Source organism: Neolamprologus brichardi, chromosome 7 (assembly GCF_056152115.1).
Source record: "Neolamprologus brichardi isolate AB-2024 chromosome 7, ASM5615211v1, whole genome shotgun sequence".
Taxonomy (NCBI): domain Eukaryota; kingdom Metazoa; phylum Chordata; class Actinopteri; order Cichliformes; family Cichlidae; genus Neolamprologus; species Neolamprologus brichardi.
The window spans coordinates 61,590,523-61,610,185 of NC_142110.1; the positions used below are offsets into that span (position 1 = coordinate 61,590,523).

Consider the following 19,663-nt stretch of genomic DNA (forward strand, 5'->3'; position numbering starts at 1 on the left):
AAGCAATATAATTACAGATGGATTTGGTCACAAAAAGTTTGTCAACACCTTCTGTCACAAACAGAATTACACAACCATTAATTACACAATTATACAACCCTCTTTTATTTTGGTTTTCATTGATGAATCATAAATCATGTCCACAGGTCATACCCAGGGCCACAATCCCGAGTACCAAACTGAGACAATGTGTTATTTTTTTTGGCAGCAAGAGAGCGTTTGCCAAAGAGCTTAGTTATTGCAGGGCATCATAGAGACATATCTCTGCCTTCTACATGCAGAGGTTGTCACATGTTGCTGGCTTAAAATGTAAGAAACAAAGCTACGTTTGGTGACACAGATATGGTAATCATCTACAATACAGAATAAAAATAGAAAACACTTTATTGAAAAAGCTAGAGCCTCATAGTTACATTAGATTATTCCCTGCCTGTCAAAGTGTAATCAATTGTTAAATATGCATGTTATTTTAGACCACCTCTTTCATGCACTGTATTGCCAAAAGTATTAGTTTGTCTGCCTTCACGTGCATATGAACTTTGGTGACATCCCATTCATAACAGACTGAAACCATGTAAAGCATGTTTCTCCTTTCTCCTCACAAAATTCTTACTTTAACTTTGGAAAATTCTGGTCAACATTATCGACCCTTTGATTCATATTTGATAACTAGTGTCCACCCTTAAACTGGTGTTATATTCATTATTTATTCTGAATTATCCTTAGTCACTGCAACAGCTCATTCCACTAGTTAAGCTGGTTTGGAAGTTAACATTGTAATGTGCACCCAACTGTTTTAAATGTGAAGAGAGTTGATTACCATTAATATTAATATCATGCACTGTATGCATAATATTGTGACTGGGGCTGAGGCCCCCAAAACATCAAATCTAGATTAATCCCTGTCTCTTTTCCTATAACCTCTCAGAAAAACAGACATTTACAACACTCTTTAGAGGCACCAAATTAAAAGGAATTATCATGCCCACTTCCTAAACTTGAGCCATTTTAAAACTTCCTGTATATATAATCTTTCTGTTGTACTCTCAGAAACTCCAAAGTAAAACACGGCACAACACAGGGAAATCTCTTTATTTATTTCTTCTCAGGCGCCCCAAAGTCTGAGACAGCAATAAACAGTCCAGCATCTTCCCAGAATAACGCAACTTTTAAACAAACATACATTACTTCACACAAATAAAAACAGAATTTTTCAATCCAAACAGACTCAGCATTCAACCCAAACGCAGTCCTGCTCTCACTCCTCTGCTGCAGATAGCTAAAAGGTGTGAGTCATGTGACAGTCTAAAGCAGTCTCTTCCTTGCTCCACAGCTGTCAATCACTGTTCCCTCAGCCAATAGCACAGCTTGCAGCCGTTGTGGCTTGGGTTGGGAAGGGAGTGTAGGGGGGGCAGGATGTCATCAGGGTAGGCAGTGCGGGATTGGTTGCTCGGCTTAAACTGCGTGACATGCAATTGAGGGAAGGAAGGGTGAAGGCGTCATGTTTGGGTGCCACAATTGCAAAACAACACAAATAGATACACAGATTTAGCTCATAATAGAGTTTAAAGTTGGTTTATTAGGGTTGTATCACTGGGCTGAACTTTGATGACGAAGAGCAACAGTTAAACTCACAGCTGTGAAAACAACAGGAATTCATAAAATGTTTGCTTGCTGTGTGTTGCAGGTGTACGACTTACTTGACAATAACTCCTGTTACCTGCAGATACGCCTCTATAAATGACTTTAATCAGTTTGTGTGTGCATGTGTTATATGAGGTCACCTTTTCTAATTGCTGCCAACATGCGTCAGTTTGTGTGTGGATGCTGCTGTGTGTCTATCTGTAGGCCCTGTTGTGCCGTGGGTACGGCGACATAATTGCGTCCACGCTACCTTCGCTGTCCGAGCTGCTGTCAGAGTCGCTGCTGCCGGAATAAACGCAGAGTCCTGGTAAAACACCGACACACACGGCCGCTGACGGCAAGTGTAGTACGCCTTGGCCGGAGCTCAAGGCGGCTGAGGGCGGCTTTGCAGTGACGCCGGGGACTGTCTGTTGATCTTTGGCTCCTGCTCCGCCCCCCTCTTCTGGAAAGCATAACTTAAGTGTAAGACCTTGTGCCAACATACAACAGTCACAGTGATTTGAACTGTAGGAAAGAGAGTAAGAGTGGTCCACTGAATCTGCATCCATTTCCACTTTTTAACAGGCTCACAAGGAACAAACTCCACTGTATATTCTATGAGCTGCATATTAATGTGTTTTTCTGGCTGCTGCCCACCTGTGTGTTTTTCTCCATTTCCTGTCGTTGCTGTTGTTGCCGTGATTTCCACTTTCTGTTTCTTACTGCTGTCTGATTGTGAGGAACTTGGAGAGAGAACAAAGAGATTAGAAAAACAAGACTTAAAGCTGATCCAATCAATATTTTATATCAGCAATTTTGTGAAATTCCTGAGTGTGGCAATTATCAACAAACTCTGTCGGTGCTGCTGAAACTGTTAGTCTCTTTGAGCTCTGTACTTTAAACAAAAGCAAGTTCTGAGCCAGACAATAAAGAAAAGGAGACAAAGTTAGGGCCTAGATGGTGAAAACACTGGAGTATTTAAAAAACTAATTTTCCTTTATTTAACGAGAAAGCGGAAGTCATTTTCAATAGTGTGTCCTGAGCAAAGATAGCATTAAGTCAGCATGTTTATAAAGAATCTCCACTTTGAGACCCAAGAGCTTCTGGCTACAAAGTAATATTAAAGTAGAGTCAAATTTGGATTTTGGCAGGTGGAGGGCAGAGGCTAATGGCAGCTAAAAAACAAGGCAAGGCAAGTTTATTTATATAGCACAATTCAACAGCAAGGTGATTCAAAGTGCTTTACAGAGACATTAAAAAACAGAAACAAATAAAAAGCACGATTTAAAATGGAAAAAAAAGAGCAAGTTTTAAAATTTCAGCTTAAAAGTAAAACAGTGGATTTGGTGTTTTATTCAAATGCAGCTGAGAACAGGTGAGAACAACAAGAACATGTTTTAAGGATGGTGCATGTTCATGTGCATACTTGCGTCTCTTTACAGCTCCAACTAATAAATGGGCCTGTGACAGGTGGCTGGTCCTGTGCTCCACCCCTTTAGGTGCCACCTTCTTTTCAGGCTCTTTGCGGCTCTCTGCAGATGCTTGCTTCACTAGAGCGCTGTGAAGCTACACAGTTAAGGTGGAAAAAAAAAACCTCCTTATGGGATCCTAGCGTGGAAAAGCGGGGGATTAAAAACTAAAGGGAGACACCAGAGAGCAGACTGGAAAACTTTACTCAAACAAGTAAGAATATGAATGTAAAACTCAACCTCAGAAGTAGAAATCTTGCTGTGGAGGCAGTTTGTATTTGAATGAGAGTTCGAATTGCTATTGATTTTAATATAACGCAAACTTAAATGCAACTCTCATTCTGGTTTTATGTTTGCATGCTGGCTTCTACGACTCCAATCTCAACCGTGCAAGTGCCCTGTTTGAATATGAAGGATATTCTGTATTCCAACAGCTCCTTTTTCTCCTCGTCCCTGCGTTGTTTCTCCACCAGACACTGTTGCCGGGAGACCTCGTCCAAGAAACTGCTCTCATCCTCATCCAATCCCCTCACCATGTTCTCTGTTACCATAGAAACATACTCTCAAACACATGACAAGAGAGTGACTGCATTTTCCCAAAAACAAACCAGAGACAATCTGCCATAAAAACTGCACAAACACACATCTGAGGAAGCACTGAAAACAAAAATCTAACATGACTTGCAAAAATGTTGAATATGGAATTATAATTGAACGAACTGAAGAGAGCTTTTCCAAATAAGCTCTACATAAAAACTGGGGGTAAGTTGTCTGATAATCGAAGCAGGAGATTAAATGTCAATGTTTCCCTTAATATAATGATTGCTTCCAAGTTCTGAAGACATTGGCTGTAGCTCAGGTGGTAGAGCAGGTCATCTACTGATCGGAAGGTTGGTGGTTCGATTCCTGGCTTCCCCTAGTCTGCATGCCAAATATCCTTGGGCAAGATACTGACCCCAAATTGCTCTCCGATGCGTCCATCGGAGTATGAATGTGTGTGAATGTCAGTTAGAAAGCACCTAGGAAAAATGTGCTTGTGCGAATGGGTGTGAATGGGTGAATGCACAAGTTGTATAAAGCGCTTTGAGTGCTCAGAAGAGTAGAAAAGAACCAGTCCATTTACCATTTACCATTTTTGAAATCTTGAATTTCATCAGAATTAAAAGCACCAAATTATGGGAGTAGGTATTCCCCTTATTTTGTTGGGAGAAGAACCTCAATTCCCAACCTGACATACAGTGGTGTGAAAGAGTGTTCCTGAATTTCCTTGGATCACAGTGTGATGTCTGGCTTTTAAAGATCTTTTGATCTACTCCACTTTAATCTCCTTTTCCACACAGGTCAATGTAGGTTTGGATTTTTGCCCCCTTATTTAAAAACTGCATTTTGTGTTAACTTGTGTTATTTTTGTCTAATATTTCAATTTGTTTAATGATCTGAAACATTTAAGAGTGACAAACATACAAGAAAATCAGGAAGGGGCACAAAGTTTCACACCACTGGAACTCTGATAAACTCTTCAAGATTAAATCTACAGACTTTACAAAGTTTCCTCAAGAGCCAAAGACAATTTTATGGCTGATTAGGACTTGAATTAATAAGTGGACCTTAATGATGTCTAAAAATGGTGGCTTGTGCTCTAAAAGGCTTACGTTACATTTGCTATGAAGCTGTTCAAAAACAACCTTTAGAAACTGAATATTAAAGTGTACTGACACATACCGCTGATAATACATTATACATTATCTCTTACATCACAGATTTACAGAAGAAAAGTGTTCATTCAAACCCTAATGAAGTGGAGCAACACCCACAAAGACCTACTGAATTTAAACTGCTCCTCATATTCTTCTTGTTTCTTGTCTTTCTGTTCCTGCAGCCGCTCAAAGAGGGAGCGTGGGTCATACTCCTCCTCTGGGACCTCTGAGAAGTACAAAGGACAAATATAAAGGGGTTACATGCACAGTGGGACATCCTTTAGAGGTTTGGTATAGTCTTGGATATGTGTTCTTACCCTCTGGGTCGTCAGGTTTTCTGATTTTCTCCCATTCCTCCTGTCTCTTTTTCCTCCTCTCATCAAGCTCTGCTTCAGACACAAACTTCCTGCTGAGGTCGACACCTGCTCCTTCTTCTTCTGCCATTACAACTGCGCAACATAAAACACAGAAATTGGCTGATTGTTATATCGCGCTTTTCTACTCTGAGCACTCAAAGTGCTTTCTGTGTAACATTCACACTCCAATGGACGCATTGGAGAGCAATTCTCGGTTAGTGTCTTGCCCTAGGATTTTGGGATGCAGACTGGAGCAGTCGGGGATCGAACCACCAACCTTCAGATTAGACGACCTGCTCTACAGCCACACAGAAGCTCTGAATACCATTCTAAAATGTGTTGTCCCATCTCCACACTGGACACAGACCATTTACAAGTTACTGCTCAATCAATACCTCTGGGTTTTTCCTCAAAGAACACAGAATATTAATTGATTCTTGACATAGCTCAGCAAAAAATAAGTCTATTCCATTAAAATAAGCAAAACCCTTAAAAGACTTTGTAGCTGACTACTGCCTATTCCCAATACTTACAAGTGTTAATTGTTTACAACCACCTGAGGCTACAGTCTGCTGAATAAATGTGACATGGTACTGTAAAACACAATGGCATCACTAGAACAGGTTTCTGATGAAATGTCCATCTCTGCATTAAAAAAAGAAAACAATTACTACTTGTTCCTGCTGTGCCCTTTAGGGGTCGCCACATCAGATCATATGCCTCCCACTCACCCTATGCTTTGCAACCTCTTCTGTCACACTAACCCTGTGCATGTTCTCCTTCATGAAATCCATGAATCTTCTCTGTGCCCTTCCTCTTTCCCTCCTGCCTGGCAGCTCTATCGTCAACATCTTTTGAATATATGCACTTTCCCTCCTCTGCATATGTAAAAACCATCCAAGTCTTGTTTGTCCAGCTAACTTAGTCTCCAAACCGCTCAGCCTGATCGATCCCTCGGACATACTCATTTCTAATCCTGTCCCTCATGGTCACTCCCAGTAAAAATATTAACATCTTCAACTCTGCCACATCCAGCACTGCCTCCTGTGGTTTTGTTGTCGACATCTCCAAACCACGTGTCATAACAGGTCTCACGATAGTTTATTTTGCCACGTTTCCTGACAAATCAATTTACTGGCTTGCACACTTCCTGCAAAATATTTTGTTGACTTTAAAAATTAAGGTACAAAAGATGAAAACGGCCATCACGTGACAGCTTTCATTGGTTGGCATTACAGCAGATGGTATTAAGCCTGTTATTTTTATCAGTTTATAACATACAAAGCAATAACAAGTGCAACAGCTGGATAACCACAACACCACTGCACAATATTTCGACTAAGCTGTACCGATCTGCGTGGTTTCTGGCTTTTATTTAGCCCTCTGATGAATATGAAGATTGAAGCCATTTTAAACCTTAAATGGAGGTGAAATAAGATGACGAGTGAATTAAATGAGAGATCTGCTTAACTGACCGAAGCTTTTAGTTTATAACGGGCCCTGATGATTCACTCACTGTTACACACAACAGCGAGAACAACGCCAGCCGCTACACAGAGTATATCCCTTAAAGCTGTGGACACACAAAGATTAAAGGAAACACTCACACACCTGACCTTTTGCCTATATAGCAGAGCAGCAAACTCTGAACTCGCAGATGCCTTGTGCGTTGCAAACCCGCGGCTAACGTTAGCTTCGTTAGCGTTAAAAATAATCTTTAAGAGCAACAGAACATCATGTCAAGTCTGAAAAGAAACATTTTCAGATGCATGACCAAGCAGTCTGTAGTTTAGGACTGCCTCGTATCAAGATTAAAGACCTGTAAGTGGATAAACCTTACCAAGATCCAGGCTTGTCGCTAGATTAGCGCTCCAGTTTAATGATCTTTGTGTCACGCTGAAGACGGCTCGTCGCGAAATACGGCGATCGAATTAAGTTCCGACTCGCTTTTTTGTTGTTAAACGCACGCTGCTCTGTTTTCAATATATGTTAATAGATTATTTTTATTTATTTTTTAACAGAAAAGGCCTACCGAATATTACCGATGACCTAGATTTATTAGTAGACACAGTTGTTGTCAATTATTAAATATATCTATATCGTGTGCTTCTTGCGCGTATAATTAAAGAGTCCCTTAATTTGTGGTTCCATTTTCCAGAAAAAATAAACAAACCAAAACCTCAAATAAATAGAGGTTTAAACAAAAATATTCAAAACAAGACGGAATAAACATGAAAATGAGAAAAGACTAAAGCTTTTCAAATAAATTACATTTGCAGATAAAACCGTGAATATACAGTACAAAGTTGTATATATTCGACCTTCCCTGTAAGTTTGCCTTCTCAGATTAACTAATGAGTATAAGTAAACCCATAAAAATAAGATTGTAAGCAGTTACCAAATTGATCACAAGATGGCGCCTAAAATCCATTAATGAGGTCCAAAAGTATCTCTGGAGGACTGTTCAGCTACATTTTAAATGTAGATGGTAATTTATTTTTACTCGTTCGTCTTGTTCACGAAAACCTCTTGAAATGCCTTTTCGATTTAAGTGACAGATTCCACATGATGGAATGTGTACGTTTAGCAAGCGGCGCCCACAGGCTACAGCCTCCTGTGTTGCTAAAGCAAAGTCCAGTTTAAAGAAAAAACGATCCTCCACTCACTTAATTCTTTCCCTCTGCAAACACTTTCTTGGCTAGTTTAAAGTCATGACTGATAGTTTCAAGTGTTGCTGGACAAATGTAGAAAACATGTAGTTTCATTTGTAATAAATGGTTCCCATTTTTGTCCAGAAGCATGTTATGCTTTACGGTGTATGGGATTGGCAAGTTGCTATCACATGACTGTACAGTGCCATGAAGTAACCTTCAGTTTCACAGTCAGATCCAACCCGTTCTTGTGACATCTGCTTTCAAAAAGCAAAAAGGATGATAAGTATAACACGACGTTTGCAGCTTCTTACACGTGACTTCAAAAGCCAGTGGATGACATCACTGGCCTCACATCATGCAAACACAATTTTTCAAGCATAACTTGTTTTTAGAATCACTTTTCTATTTTGAAAATTTGTTCTGGTTTAATAGTCCAACCTCTGACAGCTTAACCTGCTGCAGTAAGTGTTTGCCCATCGCTGTTTTCCTAGAAGTCTGTTGCTTTTAAAAGGAAGTTCTTCCTTCCAGCCATATCAAGTGCTTACCCAGGGGGATCATGTGATTGTTGGAGTTTTATCTCTAGTAATGTAGGGCATTTACTTTAAGATCTCTAAGCTCTTTAAGGCCACTGATGTTGTGAATTGGTGCTATATAAATAAAACCTAAAGAAAGAAAAGAAAACCATTCCAATGGTTTTATCCAGCTGAGGGTTACATTATGTCGAAGTTAAGTCAGATATCATAAATGATTCCTCATTTAATGATGCACTACGACCAAAATAGTAACTATTGATAATTGCTAAGCTTAAAAACTGAAATTACAAGACAATAGTTTTTGTCCCAGCCCAATGAAAGTAATGGCCTCAGCCATAGTGTCTCTAAAATAACTGTTGTTTGTTCAAAACGCATGCACATAACTGAAACCCAAATGTTCTTGTGGGTTGATTAGTCAGTCTGATGTGCTGTTTTTACCAATCGGCTGGGGAGTGAGCCTTTCAGTGCCTTTTAGTAATTATGCATGCTTCCACAAATGCAGCGAGGTTATTATTTATTTATATTATCAACATGTCAGGTCCTGTGATAAAATGCATTGCACCATGGAGATTAATGCTAAAAGTTCAGTCATATTTTAAAGGAACAGTTCACCACTTATGAGTGTTGGGATTTGTATCAGTTTTGATGTTTCGACTGCAACGATAAGGCAGCAGCTAGTAAACGTATGCAAGCATGAAAAAAAAAAAGAAAAAGATTTTGTAAAGGCTAAATAAAAGTAGGGCTGCCCAATTATTTGTATTTTAATTTGGCCTCCCGCTATTTAACGAGCATCGCTCCGACTGTTAAAACTCAAAACAACAGGAAATCAGACGCTTCCTATAATCAATGTAGCACCACGTGTGTACATGTACCGATCGCCGCTGTTCCCTGCAGCACGCAGCTTCAAGTTTCTTAGATGCAGTCTGGACACAAATATACAACGAAATTTAAATGCCACTACAGAAAGTCACTGCAGAGGATGAAGAGCTTGCCCCTCAAAGCGGATCAACATCTAAATTACGGAAAGTAATAAAGAAGAAATCAAATGCAACGAGTGCCGTGTGTTTGCAACACAAAGCAACACAATGTATTCAAACTGCACAAATTACAGCAGAATTAATTCATGAACGCGAGGAAAAACAATGCAATGCTAACGTGAATCATCCAGCATCAACTCAGGGGTCCATAATAGCGAGCCTGTAGGCTACAGCGCGCGTCTGTGTATCCGTCCACATCACAAAGACGCACTGAAATCACCAGTGCAATTGCATTTCATTCGGTGTCCAGTGAGCACGGCGAGTAACGAATCTTTTGAGAAAATGGTCAGCCTGATAGACAACAGATATGTTATCATTCCACCAAAGTGGCAATACCTGTGTGTATTTTCCCAGCTGGAGCAAAAGACTTTATGTTATTTATCTGCCACTTTTAATTTATAGAATTTGTTGAAAGATTTGTACAGATGTAAAAGTAAAATTCTGTTTACATGACAGTAGATTTGGCATCAGATCAATATTGTTATTAATACTTGTATGCATAATAATTTGTAGGCTTTAAAAAAATACAGTAGTTCTAAATAAAAAAGAACATCTGACCCCTGCAGTGAGGGCATATGGTGGCCCTGTTATGCTGTGGTTTGGATCCACTTGTGTTTGGGAAGGGTCACTGCAGGTCAATACACAGCTGTAGGGAGAGATAACCTTTTCCCTAAGATGAAACATTTATATCTTGTTGAGAGTGGTTTGATGAGTATCCAAATGATGTGAATCACACGCTGTGGTCTTGATAGTCACCTGAATCCAACCCAACAAAATATCTGTATTTTGAAGTCTCTCCACGGCCATCACCAGGTGAAAGAATATGTGTTGGATGATTGTTGTTTATCTCTCCAGTAGAGTTCCAGAGAATGCCAAATTCCAGTGAAGCCTCCAACAGCTATGACAGTTTTCTTTTATTCATCCCCCATCTGCATCTGTGAATAATTTCATTTTTTATTTTACATAAACAAATAACATAATACAAACTTGACTCTGATCCTTCAGATTTGCAGAGACAACAAGATAACCACACTGTTTCCCATCCACATCCAGAATCCAGGAAAAGGTCACCAACATGTAGCCACACATCCAAAAGCATATTGATTTGCTCTCCTGATATTTAGACTGTAGTATTGATATTTTAACCTTACTAATCAGTTGCTGATCAGCCTGACTTTCATGGACCCCCCCCCCCCCCCCCCCCCCAAATAAATAAATAAATAAATAAAATACAAACACACTCACTGGGAGAACATGAGACTCCAAACAGAAAGGCCCCAGCTGACCAGAGGCAACAGTGCCAATCTCTGCATCATGCCCTTGTTGGCTGTCTGTTTCTGTACAAATGCTAGACATTAGTTTAGATTTATAACTCAAGAGCCAGATCCTACGCCACCAGAGCTCGGCGGTGTGCGTACACCTGAAATAGCTTCAGAAATGTTTACTTTCCCGATGTGGCTGGTCTCTGAGCATTTCAGCCTCACTGTCACCCTCTCTCTTTGTCTTTGGAGACACACATGTTTCTAACCGAAAGGTTCTCTGCAGATGAAGAAGAGGATGGGTTGTCGTGGAAACTGAATCATAGGCTGGTAGCTACGGTGACAATTGCATACAGTCATTTGCTGCTGTGAACACAAAGTGCACAAAGAAACAGAGGTGCAGAGCTAAACTAATGCTGTGGAAAATCAGGAAGATTCTATAGTTTGCATATACACACTGGCCAACTGTGTGTCCACTGCTCAACCTTTGTGCACCTCTGTCACCATGTTCTTCTGTCTCTGCATCGCGACCCTATTTCACGTCTCCTGAGCTCTGTCCATCTCCTGTTCTTGTTTTAGTCTCTTTATCTATGTCAACCTCTCTCCCTCGCTCTGCCTCTCTGCCTGAGTGCTTTTCTTAGCCCATCAGAATTGTGTCACTTTCTCCAGCACAGTAATGTAGAGATGTAATGGCTGCCCCTAAAGGGAGCACAGAACCTGTTGAATATTCTGCCTTTCTACTTGCATCTGAGCCCTGCTCTTTGCTCCCTCTCCAGGGCTCCATTATGGATTATTCACCTTAAATTTGGATTTTTGCCATTGCAGCTAACATTCTCAGAAAGTGTTGCTGAAAGCTGGAGCTTCATGGAAAAGGAAAACCTGTAATTACACTTTTTGTTCATATTGTACCCACTGGATGAGCAATACAGTTTTCTCTACACTGGTAACCCGAAAGGCTGAAAATTAAGCAGAATAAGTGGAAAAGTCAGAAACTGAAGTTCATCTGATGAACATATTTAGAACCTTGTACAAAAAAGGGTTTAAGTATTTTTACTTAAGGTTAATAACAACCGTCTTGGGGTGAATCTTACTTATAACTCACTTATTTGGATTGTATTAAAGTTTGTTGGAATGGTTCCTGTAGCCTTCAGTTGTCTTCTGGGACTCGTTTTGTGGTGTTCTTACCTTTTAGTGCATTTATAATGGAGGTATTTAAAAAATAATATGGCCTGCTGTGAAGTACAAATGGTCCAAGAAGTCTAGTATTTTTTAAAATCTGTTGCTTAACAATAATTAATTTCAATTAGAAATTGAAAACAACAATCCTGGTTCTGTCCAGAAGCAACAAAATCTGCCTAGCAGTGATTGTAAAATGTAAAAGTACACACAGAATTTTTGTGACTCTCTTGTCAAGCGCACACAACACAAAGAAAATGCCTTTGCATTTCATCAGCAAATCTCACTGTTCAAGACGTTTCAGTTAAAGGGTCAGATAAAAGTCATTTAAAAAGGAGATAGTGTAGGCTTCCACTCTCAGGTGCTCAGATTGGCAAGAAAATATGTAAGCGTGCACAAGAAACAATAATAACAGGTAGACTACAGATTGCAGTCACCTGAGTTATATGCTTTTACCCCTCCCAGTTCAAGCGCATAATCCAACATCTCTGGCTCCCATTAATCGATATTGACTGTATACATCACTCGAGCCTAACAATAAGTAATTTTACATGTTTTTTTTTTTTTTGTTTTAAAGCCCCGTATTCATTCAGGTAGATGAGGCTTAAAGTGAGGAGGATGAGGGTTCATTTGTGTTTTCACTTCTTTCTTATAAAATGGTACGATCCTTCACATCTCAAGTCAGTAAGTGCAGACAAAAGTTACAATTTGCCTCCATGACACACGAACATACGAGTTCTCTACTCATTCATCTTTGTCCTACCACATAGTAAGTGGCTGGTCTCTACCCACACACATTAAATATGATTTGGCAGAATGACAATATCCATCTCAGTCACTGTATTCAAGATAGTGGGATAACATGGTAGCTTCCACAAACTCTCACCCACTCCTGTCTATTTTAAATTTATTAGTTCCAAGTTTGTTTGTTTTTTTTTTGAGAAAATCAGTTTGTTGGAAATTACACTCTCAATGTACCTTTAAGGGTACTTCAAGTTAACAAGTGATGGTTAAGAAGAAAATTAATTACAAAATGAAGATCTAGAACTAAACTAGAGAAATCATTTTCACTACACACGTTCTGTTATATTTCTAACAATGCAGTTTGGTGACAGTTCCGACAGCTTTGAGATGTTTTGTGTTACCACGCTGACTTAAAAAAAAAGAAGCAAAAAAGTCCCCGTTGTTCTAGGTAGACTTTGTGCACAGTTTTCCAAGAATCTTAGCAGGTTGCTTCTTCCAAGTATCTTGTTGCACGAGTCTTTTGTGGATTCAAGCTGTTTCTGTGTCTTCAGTGTCTTCCTTGAAATCTGGACTGACTTCAGGAAGTTGACATCAGTGCTCTGTGGGGATCAAACCATCTGTTGTCGGACTTCTTGTTCTTCTTGTTCTTCTTGTTCTTCTTGTCACTGCAGGTGGTTCTTTATGACTGTATATGAAAGGGCCTGTTATCTGTCTGCACAATACTGTGGCTCAGAATCAGACTGACATGGGTGTTGAATTTAATGCGCAAAATTGGACTAGATCAAAATTAATTTGGTTAATTGGATTGTGGAATGTGTATTCAGTTCTCATTAAGATCTTGGCAGGAGAACTGTGCATCTGGAGCTGAGCTCAGCTGGCTGACTTGAGATTGAAAAACAGGGTGACAGTCAAGGTGTGAAGATAACATTTAAATACTCTCAGTGTGTTAATAAGCTAAACATTTAACAATTTTTCAATTCTCTTTAATGGATTAAATGTTTGCTGCTCAAATAAGAGACTCAATCTCAAAGCCTTTAGAAACATAGTTTGTGAAATGGGACTAGAGGTGATTTGATCTTGTGATGATGGTCAGAAACAAGTGCATCTGAGCTCAGTTCACTGACATCATTAAGGATGGCATGGGTGTCTTAGTTTAGTGTGGTGCCGCTGTAAAAAGCGTTGCTATGACAACCTGACACACAACTAATTTACGAAAATGTCAATAGGTAATTTGCATTTTGAGACAAACCACACACTCCCAGGAGCAACATTGTTTTTTAATCTGGCAATTATTACATACAGTGTGTCCAAGGTAGTTTGTATCAAAGGCAGAGGTGTTAAACCACAGGACTATAAAATCCACACTCTGTCCACAGAGGTTCAAGAAGTTTCTTTTCCTCTTTGTAGTATTTCATGTTTCTAAGCTGCCAAATTTTATGTAAGCTGAAATTAGTCTCCTTAGTCTGTTTAATAGCGGCAGGCTGTAATTCATGATCTCTTGAGTCTAAGCAAAACCAATGGGAAAAATCAGAGGTGAGTCATGTGGAGTTAAAGACAGGCCTGGTATAAGTGTCCACATCTCTGGGTCTGTAAAATTTGCTCTTATGTATAGAGGCAGGTGTAGAAGCTTGGGGTGAGTGGACATCTATTTGTATTTATTTGTTTCTATGTGGTTGCTTTAAAGGTTGCATTTCCTCTTCTGTAGTAATTTTGTATCTCTTTATAGTCACCCTGCATCACTGGTGTTAAACGTCTTATTGTGGTCCTTTTACATTGCGTTGTAGCTGTTTCTATGTTGCATAGCTTCAGATAATTTTGTATCTCTTTGTGGGTGTTTGTTTTTAGTTTTTTTTGCATCATTTTGTGGCTACTTTTTTGTGGTTATTTTGAGAATATTCATACAGCGTTATTTCCAAAAGCTGCTGATAAAAACATAATGCCATCCAGCTTTTCTCTTATCCTGTCATGTGGGTCATGTGAGTTTATCTCTGTTGTCATTGGGCAAGAAGCAGGGTATACCCTGGAAAAGTTGCCAAACTGCTGCAGGGCTAACACACGGAGACAGACAATCATCACATTAATGATCAATTTAGAATGACTAATTAATCTAACTCTGTTTATGTCTGGACTGTGGAAGAAAGTAGGAGTACTCGGAAAGGTTTCAACTGGATTTGAACCCAGGACCTTTATGCTGTGAGCCAAACGTGCTAATCAATGCACCACCTGCAAAAACGACCACCACTGCTGCCCCAAAATCTACTGTGATTTTTGCACATTAAAGTTGATGAAATTTTATTACTAAAAAAACCAATTTCAACAACACTGGAAACAATTCTGAAAAACACACCGGATCAAGCATTTTACATCTAATTTGGTTAACTGACAAAAGTCAGCAACATGAGTATAAAAAGAGCAACTCAGAGAGGCAGGGGTATCAGTGGGCAGGGTTCACTTCTCTGTTAAAACCACAGGTTACATTTGCATTCAAAGAATCTGGTGATTTTTTTAATATATAAGTGAGAAGGATCCAGATAAATGCTGAATGGCTGTGATCTTTAGGTTCTTAGATGGTAGTGCTTTAAAAACAATCCAGAGACTTATAAGTGCACAGACTAGACTAGTGCACAGATCTTTGGTAACTTGCAATCTTTGAAGACATCGTTAATTCTGTACCAAGTGTTATAGCAACATGTGCTGCTGTCCCGACATCATTTTCAGGGAAGTCAATGTTCTCCACATTATCAGAGTGTGGCTCGGTCCTACAGTTCAGAGCTGCCATTCGATGAAAATATTTAATGGACTATAAAACAAAGAAAATGCAACTGAAATCATAGATCAACCAGGAACAGGATAACATGTGGTTTCAAAGTTACAGCATCATACTGCTAGTCTCATAAGTACTCAATGGAAGTTGTGCAATAGGCATTGCACAGAGGCCAAGAGACTTTTCCTTTAGTTTATTATCCTGAGTGTGGACATAGACACAACTTTATAAAATTAATAGCAACACATTTAGTACAAAGATGCACAGCAATACACATTTCAGTTTAATTACACGATTCAGCACTGCATAAAAAGTACATTAAAAACATGGCATAAACATTGGCTTCTTATAACATAAACAGTGTCATAGAAATATACATTCGATATATGCATATCAGAACCTTCCCTGCTCTCTCTGCCCTCTCCAGTCGTTAAGGCTGTGACAGCTGCAGCCTCTGTCTTTATCACGTAATACTTTCTTTGCTTGCAACAGAATCTCATAAAATATTTACAAAATCTGGTAAGTACATAATTTGAGGAAAAAAAAACCATCATGCGTTTGTGATCATCAGTTTGTAAACAGTGAGTAGATACTGGCAACATGCAGGATGAACTTAAGTCATAAGTAAAATACACGGATTTTGCAAAAGCTAGCAAAACGGCCTACTGAATACACTCAGTGTCCAACATCTGTCCTGTGGTAGTGCTACAGCTGCCAGTATGCCTCATTCTTCTCTGGTTATGTCCTCTTTACTTCACCAAGGATAGTGGAGCATTAAATCTGCCTCCCAGATAACTGCTGATCAAAACTTTTAAACAGAACCCTTCCCCCTGGAGGGTTAAATAAATGCTGCTCTGCTCAGTGTATGAGTCCATCACACATGAGCACAAAAGCAAACAGCTTTCATCTGATATGCTACCTCAAAAGGTACAAGAATAAAGAGGAATCAACCACTGATACAATTCAGCTTAAAGAGGACTTCACACAAAGGAGTTGTATGTATCACATGGTATCAATCACAAGACACATACACATGCAAAAAGCAAAAGAAAAAAAATACATCCTGGTAAGTTAATTTATTTTCCCCTAAACAGGCCAGTGTTTCACCTGCATTTTATCTGCACATTTTGGACATGCAAGGTACTCTACACATTATCATCACTGCTCTGTGTGCTGGAAAGACTGAAGAAAGAAAGAGCATCACTTCAGATGGGTTTACACTGAAAACTGACCAAACATTCTTTAATCAGTGAAAACTTAGAGATGTCTTCAACGTTGGATTTTTTTTTTCCACAACTAATTTTTGTCTACTGCTGACATATACTGTACAGTTTCGTTCTGTTTTGTTTGCCACTAACAAAAAGGAGGGGTTTCGTCAAGCTCTTGTATCTCGTGTGGGCTCTCGTCTTCGGGGCGTCTCACTCTGGCGCTGAGTTAATGGGCGGTAGATTCCGCTGTTTAAAGTACTGGGTGACCTGCTGAGGCAGCTCAGCCAGAACTGACTTAGCAAGGGTTTCCTTGGGCGCCTGAGAGGAAGAGAAAAAAAACAACACATTGCGTTTTAGATTGAATAAAGTGAAGATATAAAATGAGACATTTTCACTCACGTACAGAAACCTTGGCCTTTTTAATACACTCACCGTGAAATTGTGTGTGGAGTGTGTTCAAAACAGTCGGCTTGTGCATTAGCCATTTACCCTGTCACTTACCAAGTGCAATATGTGTACAGCGTCCATATGAGTGAAGACAGAATTCTTAAATTGACCATAAATGCATAATAACTACTCTTACTTTTTATACTACTAAGTGTTGAGGTATTGTAGACAAGTTACCACTAAGCACATTAACTTGTTCACCAGTGTGTGACAATCATGATGACAATGTAGGATCAAGTGAATAATAATAATAATAATAAGGCTTAGAGACCAGTCTATGACCATCTGACGACCACTGCTTGTGAGAGGATAAATGAATATTCCCTGAGTGACTGCAAGTGGTCGCTAGAGGTTGATGGCATTCGCTGGGAAAAATGACAATTTGATAAATAAAACTGAGCTAAACTGAATTTAATGTGTCAAGGATGTCATGTGGTAAAGCTCAGTATTTAAAGCTAATGCTTTGACTGCTTTCACCTTACTTATAAATGTTTAATTCTTTTCCTTATTTCCTGTCATCTCTAAACAGGTACAGTGACGGATGCTCTTAAGTAAAAAGGTTGCTAAGTAATATCTTTATACCATAAGCTGTACAGCAGCCTTCATAAAGCTCTAAACACTCTGTTTCATAGATTTTTCTACTGTTAATATGGCCATCTCTGCCCAAACCCCTGAGGTGCAGCTAATCAAACTGGGAAACAAGACTACCTTAGTGGAGCCCAGGACCCATCATACTTAGCTTGAACCGAGCATCAAGTCCCATTTTAACTTGTTAAAAAAAACTGTTAACTTTCAAAGTAGCACTATACAACCCTAATGATAATAATTAGTACAAAAGAATCTACCCTCCCAGCACAGCTTATCAATCAGGTAATTTCCACATTTCCTCTCTGTCTTAGGCTTCATTTCTCTCTCTTCCTCTCTGTTCAGTCAGTTGCTGTCTCTTAACCTCCCACCAACAATCTGGAATGAAGCCAGTAAACACTGTCTGTTCCTCCCACTACAGAGGAAATCAACTCGCCCACCATCAGCCCACAAACACACACACACACACACACACACACACACACACACACACACACACACACACACACACACACACACACACAGACAAAAAATCGTCTTTTTAAACACATAAAAAGACGATGACAAAACCCAAAATGCCCTAATGAACCCTCCTGTGCACAGCCTGAAAATGTGCACACACTAATTAACCAGTGTGCTGACCTGCAGCAAACATGTATGAAGCCTCATTAAAATGAACACATTTCAGCAGGCCTTGTGTATTATGTGAAATCTGAAACATTATGAGAAGAAACTGAATTCTTTTTATGTAAACAGAAAGAATTTCGGGTTACATGTATTCGAGGGCAGCATCAGCCAATTTGGAGAATAAGGACATATCAGACTGGGTGTTTATACATATTTGTGCGTATCTACTGAAACCAATACTTACGTTGCGGAAATCCCTGAAAGGGACAAACTGCACAATATCCCGAACAGCCTCCTCTCCTGTGCTGGACCTCAAAACGCTGGCGTCCCCATCCAGGAACTCCATGGCGGCAAAGTCGGCATTGCCCACGCCAATGATGATGATGGACATGGGTAGCTTCGATGCCTGCACAATAGCGTCGCGCGTCTCATCCATATCGCTGATGACACCGTCTGTTATAATGAGCAGTGTAAAGTACTGCTGCAGAGGGGAAGAAGGATGGTGCGAGAAAAAATGAGAAGAATTAGCAAACAACAAAAAGTTATTTTTAGTTGAGCTCTTGAAGATGAATCTAAAGCTACAAAAAGACTTGAAACACAAATTCAGTAACGATCATTATGCTGTGAATAATGGTAAACAGAGTCGCATATTGCGGATGAAGAGGAAAAAGAGCGCTAGAAAAACAAAACAAAACAGATATTATTACGAGTGATGGTGAAGAAGAGTCAAATACAACGCAGAAATAAAGCCTTTCTGCATTTCATCAAGCTGAACTCCATCTGAACTCCATTTGTGCCAATGAAAAGAAAAAATCCTGACAAAATAATGGAAGGGAAAGATAAATGGCTGAATTTAATGTAACTTAGTTTCGGCGTTAAAGTAAATTCAGATCAATTCAAGATTATTTCTATAGCATCACAAAAACAGTTGCCTTAAGGCACTCCAAGATAAAGACTATCGTATTATTGAGACCCCAATAAGCAAACACCTGGCAACAGTGAAAAGAAAAAACTCTCTTTTAACAGGAAGAAACCTCTGGCAGAACCAGAGGTTCAGGGTGGGGCAGCCATCGGCTGTGCAGGAAGTGAGAAAAATACAAAAGAAAAAATAAAATTATTTTTCTTTCTGATTTTTTCCACATGGTCACGGACGGGTTTCTAGGCCTGTGTGGCCGAGGCTTTCGCTCACATTTATCACACTGTCCTCATCCCCGTTCCGGGTTCATGTATGGAGTATGGAGAGAGAACAAAAACAAAACAAAACAACCTGCAAGGAAAGCAATGAACTAAACAGCACTAGAAAACTCCTTAAATGAAGAAAAGCTGCTGATTCCCAGAGAGATCACAGCTAGTTACCAAAATCAGTGGCTGAGTTCTAAAAGAGTAAGAAAACTACAAAACAAGAAACAAGTAGCCAAACAGATGAGAACAAGACTTGTGGATGAGCATAAAATTATTTGCATTGTAGTTGCCTCCCAGGATGC

The 19,663-nt window shown here is 39.5% G+C and overlaps 2 protein-coding genes across 5 annotated transcripts in view; both read right to left on the bottom strand.

The window, feature by feature from the left end:
• Positions 1-1,076: 1,076 nt before the first annotated feature.
• On the bottom strand, positions 1,077-7,680 carry psme3ip1 (proteasome activator subunit 3 interacting protein 1). Of its 4 annotated transcripts, XM_087844049.1 has the most exons (8): positions 6,986-7,063; positions 5,107-5,238; positions 4,917-5,015; positions 3,511-3,633; positions 3,050-3,182; positions 2,281-2,366; positions 1,895-2,086; positions 1,077-1,460 (listed from the first exon to the last, which is right to left on the bottom strand). In XM_087844049.1, exons 2-8 carry the CDS (start codon positions 5,231-5,233, stop codon positions 1,456-1,458), a joined length of 765 nt encoding a protein of 254 aa, XP_087700175.1. In that variant the 5' UTR covers positions 5,234-5,238; positions 6,986-7,063; the 3' UTR covers positions 1,077-1,455. The 4 variants fall into 4 exon arrangements, with proteins under 4 accessions (XP_087700175.1, XP_087700173.1, XP_087700174.1 ...); XM_087844047.1 differs by lacking the exon at positions 6,986-7,063 and adding an exon at positions 7,544-7,680 and having other exon boundaries at positions 1,077-2,086; XM_087844048.1 differs by having other exon boundaries at positions 1,077-2,083.
• A 7,810-nt stretch (positions 7,681-15,490) lies between these two features.
• The window catches only part of cpne2 (copine II), a 53,013-nt gene continuing 48,840 nt past the window's right edge, over positions 15,491-19,663 (bottom strand). The window contains exons 16-17 of the mRNA XM_087844050.1: positions 18,424-18,660; positions 15,491-16,838 (exon numbers count right to left, since the gene is read on the bottom strand). Coding sequence (XP_087700176.1) covers positions 16,731-16,838; positions 18,424-18,660 — 345 coding nt within the window. The 3' untranslated portion in view covers positions 15,491-16,730. The remainder of the gene's footprint in view (positions 16,839-18,423; positions 18,661-19,663) is intronic.